The sequence below is a fragment of the Gobio gobio genome (genome assembly GCF_949357685.1).
Source record: "Gobio gobio genome assembly, chromosome: 1".
Lineage (NCBI taxonomy): Eukaryota > Metazoa > Chordata > Actinopteri > Cypriniformes > Gobionidae > Gobio > Gobio gobio.
In genome coordinates this window covers 33,544,143-33,567,747 of record NC_137097.1, presented here as the reverse complement: position 1 = coordinate 33,567,747, position 23,605 = coordinate 33,544,143, and the positions used below count along the sequence as shown (strand labels likewise).

At 39.1% G+C, this 23,605-nt stretch overlaps 1 protein-coding gene across 1 annotated transcript in view; it reads left to right on the top strand.

The window, feature by feature from the left end:
* mgat5b (alpha-1,6-mannosylglycoprotein 6-beta-N-acetylglucosaminyltransferase B) overlaps window positions 1–22,742 on the top strand; it is a 121,007-nt gene extending 98,265 nt beyond the window's left edge. The window contains exons 7-8 of the mRNA XM_079818217.1: window positions 5,755–5,919; window positions 21,614–22,742. Coding sequence (XP_079674343.1) covers window positions 5,755–5,919; window positions 21,614–21,787 — 339 coding nt within the window. The 3' untranslated portion in view covers window positions 21,788–22,742. The remainder of the gene's footprint in view (window positions 1–5,754; window positions 5,920–21,613) is intronic.
* Window positions 22,743–23,605: the final 863 nt, after the last annotated feature.

Here is a 23,605-nt window from a genome sequence, read left to right as displayed (position 1 = left end):
CAAAATGTTGAGTTTTTTAACTGTCACTGCTAGCGGGATGCTTGTCGCTCTTTTTTATCGCCTATTTTTCATACCACATATTTTAGTAATCATCATAAATTAGGTATCATTCAAAAGCTTACGAACTCTAAATTCTTCCTGTGAAAAACGCTTTGAAATTGGATGTTGCGTTACCATGGAAATGATAATGTCAGGTTTCATATTACAAAATGTATTTCAACTGTATAATCAAAACCGTTTCTAATCTTGACACAACACATATAGTCTCAAGATTCCATATTCGGTGTAGAAGACATATATATATATTTAGTACAGTACATTTCATTTACAGTAAACTTAAACTTTCATAACTTTTTCATACTTTAATTTTTTTAAGTACTTCAGCTGATTGATTGTCTTCTTAAAAAAAGACCAAACTTGCATTTGCATGTCTATTTTCAAAAAGGGGGCTGACAGTTAAGGGGTTAAATAAATTATTACTTATTAATTATTAATGTAACATTTTTCACGGTTTCCACAAAAATATGAAGCAGCACAACTGTTTTCAACATTGATAATAACGAGAAATGTTTCTTGAGTATCAAATCTTCATATTAGAATCATTTCTGAAGGATCATGTGACACTGAAGACTGGAGTAATGATGCATTCACGCCATCGTAATTACTGTAGTCTCAAGATGACAACACGTGACGTTATATTCGGAGCTGTTCACATCCTTGGACTGGGAATTATGCGTTTCTATGGAACTACTATCAACGCCTAAATGAATCTGCAGTGGTACAAATAGGAGCTCTCAAAACTCCCATCTTACAAGCTGTAATTAGGAGCTCAACGAGGATGTGAATGCTTTTTACAAGTTAAAATCACATAATTGCAGTAATTATAACATGGTGTGAATGCACCTTGATGATGCTGAAAATTCAACTTTGACATTACAGGAATAAATTACATTTTAAAACATATTCAAATAGAAAACAGTTAATTTAAATTGTAATCATTTTTAACAATAGTACTGTTATTTATTATTATTATATATATATGCTCTGTTTCTGTTTAGTTTCTGTGTTCCCATTTTCCTTAGTTCCCTAGTTAGTCTCCTAGGTTGTTAATTAGTTCATCCACATGCAATTACTCCATTACTCCACATGCATATACTAGGCCCTGAGTTTTCCTTTGTTCATTGTCTGGTATTGTCAATGTCTATTTTAAGTATCAATCTCCTGAGCTTTCTGTTTTGGATTTATTAAAGACTGTTTTGTTTTCTACTACATTCATAGTGCGCTTTACTACAGCCACAGCATCGTGACAATCCCCAATGCGTGTACTCAAGTTTTTACCTATACGGTGTGCCAAATCAGTCATTTATGAGGTTTCATTTCAGTTAGGGTGCTGCCTTAGTATGCTGTAGAAAGCAAGGCAGCTCAGTAGGTTTGAACAGAAGCTGTGTGTGCAGCATGTGCAATCTCACCTGGTTAGTAGTTACTCTCACAGCGTGTCATTTCAAGTGAAAGAATTCCAGCGGTTTGACTCTTATTCACAACATCACTGAACCCTGCTAAGACTAAAATGCGATAGTTTTATTCAAGTTTTTTTCCCTCCAGAGCTTAAAATTCTGTAGCATTTTCCTGTCTAGCAAAATTACCTCTGTAAATTCCACACAGCTATTACCGGTATACGGCTGAACTCTGATGCCACAATCTGTCATTTTAAAATGACATTTATTTTATTTGTAAAACCCTGATTAACCTCAGCCTCATGCAGCATGACTGCTCACAGTCCATTCAATTATGTTGTGTTTAACTATTGGGCTAATTGCTTTTGAGCTTGTGAGGCCTAATCACTTGATTTTCTAGCTCAGTGGCATCTTTGAATTTGTTTGAGTCATAAGTAAATATTCAAGAGAAGACCAGCGAATAACTGTATACCCTTATAAATTTGTATTGAATGTGCACTTGTAGTGTACTTCAAATATTAAAAGTAGGTCTTAATATTAATAATATTAATGACATAAAGGCCACTTAAGTTTACTTAAAGAGAGTTACTTTCATGGCTGTTTCTTATTAAGTAAACTTTTAAAAGTGCACTTTATAATAATCTAAAATTAAACATTTAAATAATTATGTTTTAATAAGCATTGTTCCTTAAAGTACACTTATTTTGATGTCTTGACTAACATAATGAAGCACATGCAATTTTAACTGTAATTTGGTAAATGTAAATGTTATAATTGTACTAAATATTAACCTCTTCATTACAAATGAGTAATTAAAAAATATATTTAAATTCATTACATGCAAATTTCAATAGAAAGGAAAATAAAGTATATTTTAGTTTACCATACAAGCTTGTCAGCACATTCAGCAGTAACTTTAACCAATAGGCATTAACTTGAACTTAAAGGGTTAGTTCACCCAAAAATGAAAATTCTGTCATTAATTACTCACCCTCATGTCGTTCGACACCCGTAAGACCTCCGTTCATATTCGGAACACAAATGAAGATATTTTTGTTGAAAGCTGATGGCTGAGAAAGGCTTCAGATAGGCCTCCATTGGCATTCAGTACATTGACACTTCCAAGATCCATGAAAGGCACTTAAAACATTGTTACAAAGTCCATCTCACCACAGTGGCTCTACAATAATTTTACAATGCGACGACAATAGTTTTTGTGCGCAAAAAAAAATCAAAATAACACCTTTATCCAACTTGTTATTGCCTTCCGTGTGTGCCACCACGACGCATGCGCGAGAAAATGACGCAGATCCGGCGTTCGGACATATGACCCAGAAGCGATTTGTTTACAAGGAGAGGAAGACGCGCGTATCTCAGCTGTTGAATTCTACATTGATCGTGCTTTAGATCTCGGCGTAGTGCTCAAAATGGGGCTTAAGTGTGCATTTCATGGATTCCCGAACGCCGGCGCTACGTCATATTCTCGCGTATGCGTCGTGGAGGCACACACGGAAGGCAATTACAAGTTGGATAAAGGTGTTATTTTGATTTTTTTTTGCGCACAAAAACTATTGTCGTCGCATCGTAAAATTATTGTAGAGCCACTGTGGTGAGATGGACTTTGTAACAACGTTTTAAGTGCCTTTCATGGATCTTGGAAGTGTCAATGTACTGAATGCCAATGGAGGCCTGTGTGAAGCCTTTCTCAGCCATCAGCTTTCAACAAAAATATCTTCATTTGTGTTCCGAATATGAACGGAGGTCTTACGGGTGTCGAACGACATGAGGGTGAGTAATTAATGACAGAATTTTCATTTTTGGGTGAACTAACCCTTTAACAGTCTTGCAGAGGCTCATTACCTGTGAGAACAGGGCGCTGGTGGAATATTGGTGGTGGAGGCTACAGCAGGGCGAGTCTCTATAATATCAGAGAGGCAGAGAAGGAGCCAGAACCAGTCGAGTCGAAGCACGCTGCTCAGCCCATCTCAGGGCCAGGAGCAGATCACTGCCTGATAGATCTGTGGTATGTGGATCCACTTCCCTCCCGAGTCCCCACCCTTGAGTCAACGCTTTCCCTGCTGGTCCCGTTTGGAGGATGCTCCGGATCTGTTCACCACACGATTTCCTGGCCCCATCTCCTCCGCTGGTTTCAGCCAATTCCCTGGATCCGTCGGAGCCACTGGTATCGTTCAGCTTCTCGGCTCTGCCCCTACCGCTTGCTACTTGCGGCTCCGTTTTGGGCTTCCCGTCCACCGGCTCGACTTAATGTTGAGTTCTTGGCTTCACATAAGGCCTGCAGGCCCAAGTCTCCACCTCGGCCTGTCAGCCCTTTGGCTCCGCCCTGGCTCTGTGCTACCTCGACTCCACCGTGGTCCCCGCCGCGGGCTCCCTTGTCTCTTCGGATCAGCCTCAGTCAGTCGTCGCTCAGCTCTTGCCATGGACTTCCGGGTTTACAACTGCAACCCTCCACCCCTTCAGCTCCACCAGGCTTCTCCTTCCCTCCAGATTCTCTGTTGTCCTTACTCCCTCCATCGTCGCCCTGGTCTGCCGAGCCTCCGTTTCTGCCTCAGTCCCGTGAGCCAGCAGCACCACCTTGGGCTTCCAATGGTTGCCCTGGTCCATTGGCCTTTCTCCTCCGCTGGATACTTCACACACCCTGGTTCCGCTGTCATCAGTCAGATCCCAGGATCCGCCCAGCCCTTCAGTCAAAGCTCCACCCTGGCTCCTTCCACTGTCGACTCAACCATGGTGTCTGTCTCGTCCTCCTACACTCTAAAAATGGCTGGGTTAAAAATAACCCAATTGGCAACAGTGCTGGGTAAATATTGGACAGAACACATGCTGGGTTAAATTGACCCAGTGGCATTTTAACCCAGCAGGGCTGTTGAGAAAACCCAAGATGTAGTCAATTTTTACCATTAATGGATTTGCAATTCTGGGTTATTCTTGCTGGGTTATTCTTATAATTTCTCCTGTGCATTAGCCTACTGTGAAAACTAGACAATCATGAACGAACAAATAATGAAGAATACATGTTTAGACTGTTAAAATAATAATTTGTTAATGCTTGTCAACTGGTACAACACACAAATGTGTTAAAAGTGGCAACAATGACAACTACAACAGTAGCCTAATATATTCTGTCAATTTCTTCACGTTTAATCGAACTTTTATTTTGACGGGTTGTCGTACCTTTGAGTGTCTGTGTACATGATATGACAGTTTTCTCAAATGAAACGTTAAATTCTCGTGAAGTGACGGTTTATGCGTTCGTGTCCTCATATAGTGACACGGCAGAGATTAAAAAGACAGCGAGCGAGTGACATGCGTGTGCGTATGTGTGTGTGGCGGCGCCCCGTCATTTGCATAGAGACGCAGAACATGCAGGAGTAATATTTAAATAGTATTTTGCAGTTTAATATTCACAGACACTCGTATATATTCGGCTACAGTCTGGAGCCCTGCACTTAGATAAACACTGACGCAATTAAAATTACCCAACAGTCTCAACCCAGCATTTTGGGTTAAAAAACAACCCAGCATTATTTAGAGTGTAGTCTGTGTCCATCACCAGCTCCATGCCCACCTCCAAAGCCCCCTCCTTATCCTCCCCAGTTGGACATCGTATGCACAAGGATGAGCATTTTCAAAGGCTGGTGGGGGGCGTACTGTCAAGGTTATGGACTTTTTTCTGTTTTGTTTACTTCCTGTTTCTCTGCTCCGTTCAGTTTTGGTTTTCTTGGTTACTGATCTCTTTGTTTGTTTCTATGGTTATGTTTAATTATCATCTGTCAGTCTTTTTTTTTTTTATACAGGCTTTTATACAGGCTTTTTATACAGGCTTTCCTGTAGCTCAAACTGTAGAGCATGGCGCTAGTGACACCAAGGTCATGGGTTCGATTCCCAGGGAAAGCAAGAACTGGCAAAATGTAATGTAATGCAATGCAAAGTCGCTTTGGATAAAAGCGTCTGCCAAATGCATAAATGTAAATGTACATAAATGTACATTATGTTCGTTCAGTCCCTTGTCGGTTATCATTTCTTTTTACGTGGTTGTTTATATTTCTCCTGAGTTTTGTAACAAAGTCTGTTATCTCTGATTCCCTTCATTGTGCAATTTATGCAACCAATAGTTACAGTAACTGAGTGTCAGAAAATATTACATTCAGTTCACACTTAAGTATTCATATTTCAGTAAAACAAGTATTTGTTTAATTAAATAACCAGTACTTTAGTATGGACATACATTTGATCTGTACACTTCTCTGTCTGTTTTCTCTCACCTTCTCTCATCTTATAGGCATTTTTCCGCCACGATCTGTCTCTACTGTTGGAACGGGTCGGCTCAGGCAAAGAATCCTTAAGCTTCATGAGGAGGCGTATGCGCAGACTGGCTGCACAGTGGTCCGCAGCTGCTCACAGACTTGAGGAGCGTCTGCGCGGTCAATACAGAGAGCAGAAGAGGGTGAGCTGTCACACACTGTCTAAAGAAGGTGAATTAAAGGTGCTATAATGAGGTTTCCTTGTAAAACAACGACTTCATAAGAACTATTCTGAAGGGATTTGTTTTCAAAGTGACATTTGAGTTTTGATTATTAACAGAGGGCCATGCATTGATTTGGATGCAACTGGGAATTCAAACCAGACGTTTAGCGGTAGATATGGTATTTGATGAAGGTCAAAATAAATGAGAAGCGCTATAAAAAAAAATAAACAATCATAGATGTTCCTATCTGAACGGGATTAGGTCTCTCAAGGTTAGAGAAAAAGAGTAGGGAAATTATTCCACAATTTTTATAGAGGTTGTATAAGAAAAACACAGCCGTGTTTGATTAAAATCAGAAAATATGTCTGCAAAAGCCTCCTCAGGAAAAACTAGTCTCGTCTGAACAGGAACATTTATTATAAAGATTTTTAACAGTAATGTTTGTACCATTTCCTTTCAAGAAAATCAGTTACAAATAGACTGATTATTTGCATTGTCTGTCCTGAAGCCAAGCCTGAATAATAATAAAAAACCTGTATATTAAATTAAATCAATCTCACTGTGAGATACAGCTCTAATACGCACCCTCAATTCTGTCACAGAGAAGTAGTTTTCTGTAAAGAGTTTGACAGTGAGCATGACAAAGCTGTTTAGTGTAGGTGAAGAATGTTGCTATGAGTTTGACTGGAAAGTATAATATAATTGCAGGTGTTTGTGAATCTGTTTCTGGTGGCTGGTTGCACACATTTCCCATGTGCTAGTTTTTAATTATGGTCTCTTTGTCTAGTTGCCTTCGCGTGTGCTTTCTCAACATATCATTTCCTTTTGGTTGGTGCACTTTTGATGTGCCCTATTGAGTTATTTAACATCCTTTCAACAGTCTTGGTTGAATCTGCCTACTGCTGTTAATTGATATGGATTACCAGCTGTCTGTGTTTACCATGTGTGTAGGAAATTTAATTATTTTGGCTCAGAATTGATTCCAATTAATGATCTTGGTTCCTTAATGACTCCATTTTTTTTTTTTTTTTTTAAATAAACCATTTAGTACTTTTAAGGAAGCCCAAATAATAACCTAACTGTAAACTAGATAAAATACAATACTATTTCTGGTATTTAGGGTTTGGTTTTTGGTTAGATGCTTGTAATTATGTATAATTTAGTGTTAATGACATTATACATCATATAAAATATATGTATAGTTCTACTACAACTGCTCATGCACAAAATAGTTAGAAATTTAAAGATCAGAAACATTACAAGCAACTTTATTATACAAACAAATAAAATGAATTAATATAAACAATTGATACATGAAATGTATGGATGAAAACATTTTATTTCAGAAAGACAGGGAACATAAAGTGGCTAAAGTAGCTGTGCAGCACATCAAAACGTGAATTGATTGTGCGCTTGGCCTCTACTCCATGGTCATCTATCACTTTATCAGCTATTCGTTTTCATTGAGAGTGGTCTCATTGGAAACAGAGAAACTGAGTGAATGTTTGTGTGCGGGGAGAGCATGTACTGTAGCTTATTCCATTGTTTGGTGTCAGTGGACAACAACAACAAAAAGGTAACTGAAATCTGCCGTTCTGTAAGGTCACAATTAAGCTTGGAAACCACTAGTTGAGTACTCTGAACTTTTGCAGTTAATTAGATGATCAATTAAGTGATTATTTAAGGGATGATTAAACATTAGTGATAAACTGCTGTTAACAAGCAGAATCACTGAAGGAAAGAAAAACAAAAAGAACAAAAAAGAAGAGAAGAGATGGTCAGAAACACAACAACTACAAATGACTTCCAGCCACAGCCTCAGATGAAATCAACTGAAGATAAAAGAAGACGTTACATCTCTCAAGATATCAGCAGAGGAGGATTAAACAACTCCACAAACAACATTACCATCTTCACTCATTACAAACTTTATTTATGTCATACGTCTACAGCAGGTTTTTATTGATAATTAACTGAGGTTTAGGTGTTGATGTTTCATTGAAAATGTTTCAACATGCTTTTTGCTTTAGTTGGGCTCTTGACCCTTGAGATTTAATTTTGTCTTTCTTGGTTATTTATAATAATGTGTTTACAAAACACATTTGCTGTGGCAAAGATAACCGAGATACAATAAAATCAGGTGATGTTACTGATGATGACAAAATCATCATAAAGTGGCCTGGTTTACTGATCATAATTCAAATTTATAAGATGACTGATAAGCTGAAACTCCACATCAGCAACTTAAATGAAGAATTCTTGATGACCCGCACTAGGAGGTGGTGCAATACAGTGAGCCTTGTGACCCAAATGTCTCTCAGGTGGGGATTGAGGTCAAGACAGGGCAGAAATTAAAGGCATCTGAGGCCGGCACAGTGGCTCAAGGAAGAGCAGGCCTGGGTAGCAATATGTTCTCGCTATGTGAAGGCAAGGAGGAAGGACAGGAGATCTCAGCTCCAAGATAAGGTACAAGTATTGCTTGAGATCACCTGGGCTGAGCTCTGGAAATCCGAGCCCCACTGAATAAAATTCTTATTATATTCTACCAAGCCAGTCCAACTTTTTCTGCTGGGGGAAGGCAGAGTCACTAACTTGCCCATTGTGCCTGAAGAAAGGCACCCTGGAACATTCTTAAGCAGTTAAGACCACGTCATCTGACCTGCTAACAACAGCACAGGACTGGGAGCTGAACCCCAACCTAGGGAAGCAGTTTCCAGAAACTGTTGCCATAACATTGCTAAGGCCAGATATGGTGCTGATCTCAGAATCCTCTAAGCAGATTATCCTCTTAGAGCTAACAGTTTCCTGGGAGGACCATATCGAGGAGGCCAATGTGCCGAAGTAATGGCTGGCAAGCAAGGTGCGATTTGAGGTGGGATGCAGAGGGTTCGCAGCACAGTCTCTCTGCAGGGCCTATAATATGCTGGGCATCAAAAGGGCCAATAGACAAAGGGGCTTTAAGTCAGCCACGGACGCAGCGGAAGTTGCTTCAAGATGGCTATGGATCAGAGTTGTGGGTGGGGTAGTGCTACCTGGACACAAGTCGGGCTTGATCAACCCCGGCTGGGTCGCCTCGGTGAGTGTGTCTTATTGTTGGAAGACCCGAAACAACCGATGACCCCAGGAAACATCACTGATGATGTGTCCAGGTGAATCACATGGTGATGTTTGATAAAAATATTATTTAGGTGTGTTTTGCCATGAATATGTACCAGCCTTGTGAATGTGATGCTACTGCAGCGCATATCTGGTCATTCAATTTGATGTGATAGTTTGAAGGTTTTATGCTGCTGTATTATTTAGACACACAGAAACTTCAACAATCAGCATATGAATCTCACCAATGGTGACATGCTTACAGTTTTTCTGAATTGCTAAACCCCATTAAATTGCTAACCCCCTCTTTCTGTAAAACCTTTAACAAGTTCGCTCAAATCTCTCTTTGCGAAACTCTAAACACATTCTCACTCACTAAAAAACATTTCGCACTGTGATGCACTTGTGTTGCAACATGCTAAACACAGGTAGGCAGAAGTTAAACACAACCATTAAAAATTGTTCGCAGATATTTCTAATGGTGTGATTGAACCAAATGTACAAAACAAGCCAGTTCAGAGTGTACTGAATGTTGATACCAACAATAGATGAAAACAATCTGAGAGGGAAAGGAGGAAGAGTGTGTGTAAGAAGTGGTGGACAAGTAGGAGCAGTGTTGTATTGTAAAGGCTAGATCCGGCACACTAGAGGGTTTTTCCCTTTGCCTGGCAAGAGACAATATTGCCTGTGATGTGGACAAAGTCCTCAGGCCAGACCCAGCACAAAGACATGATGCTGAGGCAGAATGAATCTCTCACTGACTTTGATTTTGCAGTTGCACAACTCTTTCGAGTGTACTGCAACATGCTTTTCATTTTTTTTTTATACCTTTTTGGCTTTTGTATTGCACTACTGTATTTTTACAGTATGCAAGTGCTGAATATACAGACATTCAGTAATATGCAGTACAAATCTATACTTGTAGTGGATACAGTGTACAATATATTCACCTTACTACTGTAAATTTTGGTTACTATACTTTTACGTCATTTCAAAATTAGTTTACTGTGTTACAATATACATTTTTCTGTAACTGCACACTTTGGATAATGTGTTCTCCATTTTTTGATGTAGTTTCTAATGAATTATCTGTAGTGTTTATATTATATTATGATCTGAAAGCATTATTTGATTTTTGCCAGAAGAGTCAGATGTTTTCTGAAAGTAGTTTGTAATGCTGCAGTGGATGCCAGCGTAGTAAAAAAAAAAAAAAAATCTATATCTCCCAACATGCATTTCAGTATGAATTAATCATGCAGTTGTATTGTTTATTTGAATGTTTTGCTGTCACCATTGTTGCGGTTTGTATGATGTGTTGAGTGTCTCAATGTCCAGTAAAAAAAAAAAATGCAACAAAAGAAGTTGTAGCGTCTTTAAAAGTTTATATTGTCACAGTGTTAATGCATTAGTTATCGTATTAACAACAGCTGCATTTAACATAATTCTGTAATACTTCAATCATGCAACACTTATTATAACATTAATTTGAATGTTACAGGTGCAGACAACTTTAACAGCTCTGCTTTATCTTAAATCTCTATCATTGTCAATGCATAAATGTCCTTTGATAACACTATTGCATTTGCTGAAAGATAATATGTTTACTATATTTTTAAGTTGAAGGTCAAGAGCCCAACTAAAGTAAACACTGACCACCATAACTGTCAAACATTTTCAATAAATCAATCATCAAACTTTGTTAATTCACAAAAAGAACTTATGTAGATGTCTAACAGAAATAAAGTCAAACTGGTTAGTAATAAGTGAAACTGGTAATGCTGTTTGTGGAGTTGTTTAATCCTCTACTGAGATATTCAGAGATTGAATGTATTTTATCTTCAGTTGATTTCATCCAAGGCTGTGGGTTAAAGTCAGTTGTAGTTGTTGTGTTTCTCTTTTTTCTGTTCTTGTTGTTCTTATTTCCTTAAGTGATTCTGCTTGTTAATCGCAGATGTTCATCACTAATGTTCAATCATCACTCAATTAATCACTTAATTATACAATTATTATACAATTTTAATGTTATAACTCCTTCAATTTGAGTTCTGTTTCAGTTATTGAGTTCACATAACTTTCAGTAGTATTTGAGTACAGTGAACTAATTGATTTAGTAAATGTAACTATTTTACAGTGCTTAGCATTTTTCTAGCATGTTTAATGTTGTTAGCTTGTCCTTATCTAGTTGTTATGCTTTGTTAGTGATGGAATTATATGTGATTTTTGTTTTAATCATCTAGTTTATGCAAACTATAAGTCTGATCAGATTTAGTAAAAGAGTCATCCTGATGGTCTGACCCATGTTTTAGTGGCCATAGCTTGAAAGCTCTAGGATGAGTAACTGTTTGAAAAAACAATATTTGTGTCTGTAATTTGATGCACATATGAAGCAATAGTGGAAAATGTGAGGAGGGTTTGTGATGCTGGGATAGTATCAGGCCATTTCTTGTTTAAAAAAACTGTCATTTGTAGTATATCATGTAGTATAACATTCTAAGAAATGCATGTTACACACAAATATTTATGAGAGGTATCAGTCTCAGCATCTCAAGGGGGCCATGCAAATATTTCATACTTTTGCATCATGCAAACAATGCTTCTGATGCAGACAAAAAAAGTCTAGGATAAGAGCATCATAAATCATTTCAATACCTTGAAATATTTGAAAGCTGCATTACTCATCTACGGTACATCCAATGGCATTCATTAAATAAACCACCCAGAAGAAAACGGTAGTCCATCCTAAATATCTGTAAATTAACTGAAAATATTTAAAAACAATACACTATTAATGTCTATCTACATACAACATGGGAACATGTTAGCACTGGAAAGAGCTGTCTGTTAGCATTTCCATTCATTTCGATGGCAGTTATTAAGATGGAACATGGGGAAAATACCCCCATCTTTGCTTACAGACACTAAATTCTGTTTTTTTGGGGGAAATCATCTGAGCAGTAGAGAATGACCATGTGATTAAATACACTGCATCCAGAAAGGGTGCACTTTTTCCACACTTTATGTTACAAGCTTATTCCAAAATTGATTAAATTAATTATTTCCCTCAAAATTCTACAAACAATACTCCATAATGACAACGTGAAAGAAGTTTGTTTGCACTTAAGTATTCACAGCCTTTGCTCAATACTTTGTTGAAGCACCTTTGGCACCAATTACAGCCTCAAGCCCTCAAGTATTTTTGAGTATGATGCTACAAGCTTGGCACACCTATTTTTGGGCAGTTTCTCCCATTCTTCTTTGCAGGACCTCTCAAGCTCCATCCAGTTGGATGGGGAGCGTCGGCGCACAGCCATTTTCAGATCTCTCCAGAGATGTTCAATCGGGTTCTGGGCTCTGGCTGCGCCACTCAAGGACATTGACAGAGTTGTCCCGTAGCCACTCCTTTCTTATCTTGGCTGTATGATTGTCCTGTTGGAAGATGAACCTTTACCCCAGTCTGACGTCTAGGGCGCTCTGGAGCAGGTTTTGATCAAGGATGTCTCTGTACATTTCTGCATTCATCTTTCCATTGATCCTGACTAGTCTCCCAGTTCCTGCTGCTGAAAAACATCCCCACAGCATGATGCTGCCACCACTCTGCTTCACTGTAGGGATGTTATTGGCCAGGTGGTGAGTGGTGGCTGGTTTCCTCCATGATGCTTGCCATTCAGGCCAAATAGTTCAATCTTTACTTCATCAGACCAGAGAATTTTGTTTCTCGTTGTCTGAGAGTCCTTCAGGTGCCTTTTGGCAAACTCCAGGTGGGCTGTCATGTGCCTTTTACTGAGGAGTGGTCCACTGTGCTCATTGGGACCTTCAATGCTGCAGACATTTTTCTGTACCCTTCCCCAGATCTGTGCCTCGATACAATCCTGCCTCGGAGGTCTACAGACAATTCCTTGGACTTCATGGCTTGGTTTGTGCTCTGACATGCACTGTTAACTGTGTGACCTTATCTAGACAGGTGTGTGCCTTTCCAAATTATGTCCAATCAACTGAATTTACGACAGGTGGACTCCAATCAAGTTGTAGAAACATCTCAAGGATGATCAGTGGAAACAGGATTCACCTGAGCTCAATTTTGAGTGTCATGGCAAAGGCTGTGAATACGTATGTGATTTGCATGTGATTTTTTTCGCTTTTTTATTTTTAATACATTTGCAAAGATAGCTGTAGTGTCTGGAGTCTCTCCGTCTCTCTCTCTCCGTTTCTCTCTCATGGGATCAAAGTGATGCGAAACAGCAGGGATGCCTTTCGCTACCAAGCTCTGCAGGGAAGTCAGATCCCGGCACCCATACGTCTGGGGCGAATGGCCCTCAATGCCAGGCTGACGACCCACCAGAGAATGGCCAGGCCTACGACAATTGCTCTGGGGGGGGGGACTTCAAAAGATCCCTATCACACACACACACACACACACACACACACACACACACACACCCCGGGCCACTAGCTCACACCTGCAGAGGGGCCGAGAACTGACTTCCACACACACAGACAGCCTGTGCCATGTGGCTTGAACTATTTTAATTAAACCATCCCAGAAATATATGTGATGACCCCTTTTGTTGTATGTATGTTGACAAAGTATATATTTATGTATTTGTGTGATGTTAATCTTAAATGCTCAAGATGGCTCTGTAAAAGAGATACACCGTCTTTCATGCATTTAAACTAGCATGTTTGGTGTCTATCCGTTCCTCTTTCTCTGCCTTAGCCAATTATGTAAAAAGTATGATTATGACATGTACCGTTAATATGCTTAGCCCTTTTGGAGCAAAACCTCACTCGTTGTGTTTGCCAGCATTAACATTCCAGTGAGTGATAAAAGTCCAAACAAAGGAACTTTCCCGCCTCCAATCCACATCTACGATTGGTCATCTCAGAGAAGGTGGGCGGAGGTTACTGGACTTTAAAGTACAGTAACTCGAGCACACCCGTGCTCAGTCACCTTGCAAGAACCCCGGACGAGACAAATTCCCTTTTCCTCCCATCTCATCAGCGCGGCTCGCGGGTTATCGACCTGCGAGCCGGCGCGGTCCAGCCAAGCTGATGTTTCCTTTGAAGATCGACGCGCTCCGCGGCGCAGTCAGCGGACGCACTTAGCTGGACGAGATGAACTTCCTTCCAAGTCGACACCTTTAAAAGTCCCGCGGACCAACGAAGCTCTGGAAGAACCAAACGGAGAGAACGCTTCTGCGCGCAAACTCTCTGAGAAACGCCAACGCACGCATCTTGCTTTACACAACACCAAGAAACCATGCAAGTATAAATTCTACCGAAATTTAGATGCGTTTTAAAGATTGTACCCCTGTTTAAGGTGATATTTCTTGCTGGCTCCAATGGTTTTGTCTGGGAAGGTGTCGGATCGGACACGATCTTACCCTCCTTCCTTTCCTTTCCCTTCCCCTCATCCTCCTCTTTACTTTCCACTATTCTGTAAATACATGTATTCTTTATGTAGTCATATGTAATCGTAGTATTAATCTTTATTAAAACCATGATATTCACGTTTTGATTGTCATTGTTTGCTCACGGAACACGAGTCCCTTTAATGTCAGATCTAAGCTACGAGCTCTTATTCGTTGAATGCTTTAATTAATACCATAACTCGGAAAGTTTGTCCTTTGTGGCCAGAGGGATGAACTTCCCGAAAATTGGGTAGGAAGAATAGACCTGGTGAGTGGATAAGGAATCTCCGCTCGTTCTTTAAACGGAACGGAGAGGAATTTTGAATCAACTCCCTTGGGGTTATTCTGTGATTATTTAATATAGATATATCTGTAGTTAATTACAATAAATTGTTGTTAACCATATATATTATATTGCATAAATACCGAGGTGAGGTATTCCCATTTTGGGTGATTTTGGAGATTGGTGATTAGATTATAACCCGTTATGATTAATCATAAATCCCTAAATATTAATACCCACAATTCCCTATTGAGCTAATTTTTAATTTAAATATATATGTAACCCTAATACGCTACATTTCAAACAAACTTCTTTCATGTTGTCAATATGGGGTATTGTTTGTAGAATTTTGAGGAAAATAATAAATTTAATCAATTTTGGAATAAGGCTGTAACATAACAAAATGTTTTCCGGAAGCACTGTACTAACTAGCCACAGGAAAACAATCTCCTGATTAATTCAGGCCTCTTAATCTTATAGCACAGGCTCTGACATTATTGTTTAATAACAAACTAATGGACAGAAAATATTCAATTCAACCAGACACATGTTTATTTTTGCAAAGACTAGCATATATAGAGGGGTGAATGACAGGTAGAAATTAGAATAGAAAATTCAAGAGAAAGAAAACAAACAGCAAAATGCAGCTACAGGCTGCTGCCGATTAGTTCTGATCCATTAAACCTGTCTGTGACTTGCCCTCAATTAAACATTAAGGGGAAAGACTGTGCAAATTTCATTTATACACATTCAGTGAGATGTCTTATAGGTTGGGAATATACATACATGCAGATGCACTCTAAAAAAAAAAAGGTTCTATATTGCACCAAAAATGGTTCTTGGCTCGTAATCATAGGGGAACCTTTTTTAGTGCTATATAGCACCAATTTTGGTGCTCCAGTGGTTCTTCAGCAGTTCTTCAGAGGTTCTTCACCGGTTCTTTGACTAAGGTGCTATATAGCACCTCTGAAGAACCGCTGAAGAACCACTGAAGCACCAAAATTGGTGCTATATAGCACTAAAAAAGGTTCCCCTATGATTACGAGCCTTTTTTTTTAGAGTGAGTGGTCAGACAAAAATGACAGGTCAACAATATATGTGTAACGCGCTGGCTGTAATGATGCACAAGAAAACATACAAAATTGTTTTTAATAGTATTTAAAATCCAGCAGGAAACTGGAAAGGAAATGACACAATCTATGAAGCCCCTAAAGGGTCATGGTGATAGAAAAGGGGTACGGGCGGGTGTACCCCCGTACACTAAAATGTTGATAATTATAGAAATGCGCATATAAAATATCATACAGTATAGGTTTAATATGGCTTCTACTGATATGATCTGATGATATGATATGTGTAAGGGACTTATATTAAAATACTGTATTTATATTTATATTTAGGTTGGATTGGGTAAGGAAACCTCAAAAATGTTTGTGTAATTAATTTTGCCATTTGATTGGCTTTTGTATTTTGAATGTCTTTGATGTTACCTTGTGTGTGTGTATAAATTGTAATCTGAAATTTTGTGAATGCTAGTGCTGAAATTCTTTCTCGGACAGCGTAGTGATCAGGTGGACTTGTAAGCTTAATAAGATGGCGGGCGGACATGAATGCTAGACGCTGATTGTTGAGCCTAGATAGTTTTAATGCTGATTTTATACTTTCATCATGCGAAGTGAATTTGACGCACACTTTGATGTTGACAAAAGAAATATCATCTTTGATTTGCACTCTTTGGAGAGCGTAGTTAGGTATGTTGATTGTAATTGAAGAAATTAATGTATGAATGAATGTTTGTTGTGCAATGTAATGTTGTGACTGTTTATGCGATTTGATATGGTTATTAGTATGTTTTGTTGTTTTTATGTGTTAATATAGTTTTTCACAGTGGTGTGAAGTCCTGTGAGTCGATGCATGGTGTATGGATTAAAGATGCTGTTTGAACACATCGTGTTGTCGTGCATGGTGAATTAAGGAAGCTTCATGCATCAGTCGAAGCTCTAGGATCCAAGGGGTTGCTACAATAAGTAATTTTGACTTGGAGTGTTTGCTAAATTAATAAATGTTAATGTTTTAACTGGATATGTCAACAGTGCACTTGATCATTCATTAGACATGAATCATGAGGAGATTTTCACTCATCTTCTCAGCCAACTTAGCGATTCACCACCATTCATCAAGACTCATCGATGATAGTAACATTCAGGGCTGTTTCCCAGAAGAATCATAAACCTATAGGTTTATCATAGAGACCATTGGTGGAAATGGTTTCTACAATCTGCTTAAAGGGAGACTTCGCCAAAAATGAAAATTAGCCCATGATTTACTCACCCTCAATTCATCCTAGTTGTATATGATATTCCTCTTTCAGGCGGATACAATCTCTAACTTAATCTCTAACTTCCGCTAACTGTCGTTTGCCCGTTCACGAGAGACCTGGTATGATCAAAGCAAACCAGCAGAAAAATTATCCTAAAGGAACTCCAGCACTGAACCAACTGGACAGTTAACTGGGTTCTCTGCACCATAAAGTGACCAGAGTTCAGGAGTTGATCTACCTCAGTGTCCAAACCCATAATTTCTACATCTCTGTGACAGAAGATCCCTCCTGACAGGAATATTCCAAGGAGAACATTCCAGGAGAGAGAGAAGGTCTGTAAACAACACTCTGGCTGGCCAGAACTGGGCTACCAACAGTAAACAAACCCCATCTTGTCAAATTATCTCCAGAATTCCTGGAAGCAGAGCAATCGGGTGAAAGTCTTGGCCACTTCTGCACCAATGCCTGCAGGCCCAGCAGAGGAAAACAGGGAAAACCAGAGCGGACAGGGCATTGTCTTCTCGAATGCGAAAATGTCAATTTCTGCCTGGCTGAATTTCCTTAAAATCATCTCCACTGTCTTGGGGTGGAGTCTCCATTCCCCAGGCCTCAGCCCTTGCGTTGATAGGATGTTTGTTCCCTGATTTAGGTACCCAGGGATGTAGACAGCATGCCTGAGCCCACAGGACTAGCTTGTGTGCCAGGCTGCAAAGAGGGTATGACCACAGACCTCCCTGATGATTTATGAATGAGACTACCGGTGTGTTGTCTGAGCAGACACAAACTAGCAAAGGTCCCTGGGACAAGAACCAAGATTTCTTCCACATCACTTGGGTACGAAGACATCTGCGTGTAGATGTGAAATAGGTTGCCCCTTGGGGAAAAACCTCTTGGTCCTGAGCCACCACTCCAGTGGTCTCATGTAAGGAGAGTCAAAATTAATTATGTTGAATGCATGAGTCTGAAATTGTTTTACAGTGACAGCTAGGCCAAGCTTTTTCCTGCTACAGTTTAAAGGATTGACTCGATACAAGCAGGAGACAGTCGTGCCTGCATCGTAGCTGACTACCAAACTACTTCTAGAAAAGTGCTCCTCTTTAGTGGAGAAAGCTCACTCTTCTTGGAGTTCAGTCTTAACCCTGTAAAACCGTCCTGTCTCTCTCAGGAAGAGGAACACATTCTATTGCCTTTTTCGCCAAGAGACTGAACCTCTTGTTCCAACACCTGAGCCTGATCCTTGGATAGGACCCCATTGAAATGAAAGGGACAAGAATCTAGCTAAATTCTCTACCATCTTTCTATAATCTGTAGGACCCATCAAGGTGATGTTTCCACACTGCCGAAAAGTCTACTAAGGGAATTGGTCTCTTGAGACTGACCTCTGATGCATCCAGAGTAGTGTGCCTGATGCCCTGAAACAGATGGGTGGTAGGGAACAACTGAACACAGCTCTATAACCCTCCTTGGAAAGGGCGAGCCACCCAATGCCGCTGCGGATATGGGCAAAGCTTGGCTGGGATAGCAGACCAATTTCCTGTGGGCATCGCTGAGAAGTGGACAAACTTTGAACTGGTGTGGACCACTTCTTACCAGAGAGGTCAGCCCTCAGAGGCCTGAGGACTCTGGGAAAGACTTTGACTCTTGATTCCAAAGTCTTATCCTGAGAAGGATAAGACTTTTGGAAGTCGTATCTTTCCCAAAGTATTTCCCAAAGTCTTATCCTGAGAAGGCTTCAAGCGAGGGTACAGTTTCTACCTACATTCTCTCTGAGGGGGAGCTTGAGAGGCAACACTCTCTTTCTGCGTGGATCCAATGCAGTGTCCTCCTCAAGAAAGCTTCTGATGTCATCCCTCTTTAAGACAAATGTATATTGAAAACATGAAAGCATATTATACAAAAAGGTCTTTCCTTCTATAAAAATCGTATTTACCTGGTATAGCTTGGACAGTTTTTCTCAGACAGCATGCTTCATTTTGGACACAAACACTGTCATCCTCTACAACTGTGAAGTGCTTATTAAGCTTTTGAAGAATTGGTAGGATCATTAAACATATTGTAAACTTTGACAGCCCTAAAAATGATTTTGTAAAATATTTTTCCCTTTGTCTCTCAAACCTCAACTTTGCTATATGCGAGCGCAATCAAAATGCTGAAAATTATCCAGAGCACATTTTCAACATACTCCGTAGAGGCAGGGTTTCTCAACTCTGGCCCTTGTTATCCACTTTCCTGCAAAGTTTAGCTCCAACCCTGCTTAAACTCACCTGCCTGTAGCTTTCTAGTAATCCTGAAGACCAAAGGTTAGCTTGTTAAGTGTGTTTGATTTGAGTTGAACTCTGCACGATAGTGGACAGTGGTCAGAGTTGAGAACCCTTGACATAGATAGTGTGTGTTACACTCTTTGGGGCTGTTCACACAGAATGCGTTTTTCCATTCAATTGTGTAAACATGCGCTAGAAGGACATGTTGCGCTCACGTCTTTTGCAGCCTCTCTTGCATGACAATGCATTCTAAAAATGCAGTGCTCAAGTTAAAATAAAGTAGGGGAGCGCGGGGCACAACCTAACGCGGGGTTAGTTGTAACGCGCATGTTTTAACCCTTTCCACACATGCCAGAATGACGAAACTTTGTGTATTTACTAGTTGCCATATCAACATTATTTAGAGAAAAAATAGCACAAAAATTAAAAAATCTCTGGAAGATATTACTGAACATGTATTTAACCCTAGCTTAATTAAATTTCTTAAGTTTAGTTTTCATCTCTGTTTTTTGTGTTTATTTAAAATAAGACAAATTCGATATTATTTTAATCTTATATCTGTTATTTAACAGTTGAGATCATTCTTTAATGCCGATCTAACCAGCAGAAGACACGAGCCAATATTTAAATTCCAGTTGCGCAGGTGGGGTGAGTTGTAGCACTGCGTTACAATGAGCCCCTATTAGAAATATGCCATTATATTCTATACTTTTAGGAATTCTTTGAGAAACCATGAGAAAACGGTGAATAATGACTTGGAGTCAATGTTCAGAAATTATTAATTATTATTATGTTTTGAACTCTGCTGTATAGCTGTATTTAGCGATGTGTTTGTAGTCAAACTCAAAAATGCTTATATTTTTAATGATTAAAAAATGCCATTATTTTATTTAAAAAAGTTAATAATTGTATTTTGTTGACAAAATATTTTAGTTTGTGTTGTATATTTTTTTTATCATATCGGGGTAACATTTTAAGCTGTTATTTGGTCATGTTACATTGTGCCCCACCACATGTTATAATGTACCCCACCTATGGGGCATGTTGTCACATTTCACTTCCATTCTTTCGGGGTAAATCAAGAAAAAAGTATACACTCTATTAATGAAACAAAACCTCATAATTGTACTAGACGTGTGCAATTAATGTGGAAAACAATAAATACTTTGAACCCCAAGTGGATTTACACAAACTGAGAAAGTCAAAAAGCCCTGCTCCCCCCTACACTTTTTCAACTTTCTTGTCTTTTGTTGTAGAAGTCGTCATTTGTAAGTTGCTTTGGGTAAATATAACTCTTACAGTTTCAAAGTATGTGTAATGCAACAAACCCCTTAAGTTAACAAACCCCTTTATTTATTTGTTTTATAACTAAATTGTGCTGTTTAGTAACAGCTTAATGGTTTATTGGACCATTATTACTACATTGTCAGGTGATCATTTTATTTCTATTAATGTTGCTGCTGTAAAGAGCTCCTTGTTTAGTGACACTTAAGTCACAGGGCTTTTGCACACATCACGCATCTTTGATTTACATACAGTATATATACAGAAACAAAGGTAACTCATGATGCTGCCGGGAAAAATACTTAGCAGTGGATGTTTTTATTGTCTCTTATGTAGGTTTATTTTACAAGCTATTTAGCTGATATGTGACTTCAGATTTTTTCAGTCAATGGCAAATGTTTTCAACCTTGCGTGGAGATTGGATCCAAATCATAAAGATGTTTTGATCATGCTTTTATTTAAAATCCCTGATGCGTTTGCCTTCAGTTCACCTTGTATATCCTATAATCAGACTTTTCGTCATGAGTGAAATGGATCCCTTAAAAATATCAAACAAACAAGCCAATAACAAAAATGAAACCACAGTTTGGTAAATATCTCGAGTATAATGACATCTCTGAAATATTGAAATGCAAAATGTGTATGAATTGAGTTAAAAAGTTTTATATCATTTTAATATATATTTTATAATACATAGATGTGTATCCTTAATAATGACATACCAAGCCAAAATGACCGAATTGCGAGGTAAATTGTGAGAAATGTAAACTGTTACACACCTAGGTTATTTCAGACATATTGACTTAATTTTGATATGTTTATTTTTTGGCAGTAAAATTGATATTCCTTTTATTACGACCCAGTGGAAACAAATAGCTTATTTTGGCAATTCTAGTAGGTTATCCTGGTATCGTCTGCTTACAAAAAAATTTGCACAGTTCACATACTATTCTGCAGAAATAGTAGTATGACTAAAATGGTAATATACTATTCTGAACATTGCCTCTCTTCCCTCTTTCAGATCCTGGTGCATGTGGGCTTTCTGACAGAGGAATCCGGTGATGTGTTCAGTCCAAAAGTGCTGAAAGGTGGGCCACTTGGGGAGATGGTACAATGGGCAGACATCCTCACCACCCTTCATGTGCTGGGACATAACCTCAAGATTTCACTCTCAGTCAAAGAACTGCAAGGGTGAGTCATGTGATAATGCTGCTCAGTCTTCAGTCATGTTACCTCATTAAAATTCATAAGCCAACCATCACCCTGGTACTATTTATTATTTGATGAACTGTGCAGATGTACTTCAGTTGCAGTGTTTTGATGGTGACATTGAGATCTGCTCAGATATAGTTAAAAATTTGACAATTCTCAAACCTACACTATATATTTGTTTGAAAACAAACTCAAATGAAAAGTTTTCTTTGTAAAGTATGTTAAATGCGCTAATTTTATAATTTCTGAAAATCACATTCTGACTCTGGCCATCAGGTCCTGCTGCTTTGGAAATTGTACAGGTATCTAGACAAGTTAAATTAAATAAATACCTCGCCTAAGGCACCAAGTGGGCCAGAAACAACAGGTATTCCTTCAAATTACTGCATTCAATACTAAGAGTGTGTTTCAGCACTATGGACAGCTCCCTCATACACACAGCAGTCTGGCAGTGTTTGCTCTAGTTTTGCGCAATATATGTCCGGAAGATTTTAAATCTCTTCATTTGCACGTGTCTTGGATGCTCTAGTTTTTAATTAGAGCTGAAAAGAAGGCTATTATAAAATACCCTAGGGGTGACACCTGCTTGAATGTGTGCATGTAATCAGTCAGACTTTGTCAAATAGTTGACAAGAAAGTGGTAAGTTTACACAGTAAACCTTGTAAACATGTAAATGAGCTCACAACAGAAAGAAAAAAAGGTGCTTGTGAGGGCTTTGATAAATCGCTGGAAGAAAAAAAAGGTAATGTCGAACATTGAACTTTACTGTCTCTGGATGCTCCTAGTGAATTTAAATTAGTTGACAAACTGAAGCACAATGACAACGGTTTCTGTCTCGCTTCACGCTGGACAACAACTAGTTTGACCTTCTGGTCGAAGCTTCTGGGCAAAGCTGTAAATTTTTTGCATACAGATGTGAAAATTTACATGGAATGCCAACAAAAAAAGAAAAGAAAAGATGTCAGCAAACAAAGGCTGAAAAAAGTATTGAAAATAAATAACACTGAAAGGGTGTTCAGGATCTTGCATTAGCCTGGATGGATTTATTTGGCCATTTTACTAATGACTATATGTCATTACATACTATTTTACCAAAAGTTTTGGGACGCCTACCTTTACAATGCTCATGAACTTTAATGACATCCATTCTTAATCCATAAGGTTTAATATGGAGTTGGGCCACCCTTTGCAGCTATAACAGCTTCAACTCTTCTGGGAAGGCTTTCCACAAGGGGCATTTGTGAGGTCAGGCACTGATGTCGGACGAGAAGGCCTGGCTCGCAGTCTCCGCTCTAATTCATGTTGGAACAGGATAGGGGCCATCCCCAAACTGTTCCCACAAAGTTGGGAGCATGAATTTGTCCAAAATGTCTTGGTATGCTGAAGCATTAAGAGTTCCTTTCACTGGAACTAAGGGGCCAAAACCAACCCCTGAAAAATAACCCCACACCATAATCCCCCCTCCACCAAACGTTACACTTGCCACAATGCAGTCAGGCAAGTACCGTTCAGACTCGTCCATCAGATTGCCAGACAGAGAAGCGTGATTGGTCACTCTAGAGAACACTTTTCCACTACTCTAGAGTCCAGTGGCGGCGTGCTTTACATCACTGTATCTGACGCTTTGCATTGCACTTGGTGATGTAAGGCTTGGATGAGCTGCTCGGCCATGGAAACACATTCTATGAAGCTCTCTACGCACTGTTCTTGAGCTAATCTGAAGGCCACACGAAGTTTGGAGGTCTGTAGCTATTGACTCTGCAGAAAGTTGGCGACTTCTGCACACTGTGCACCTCAGCG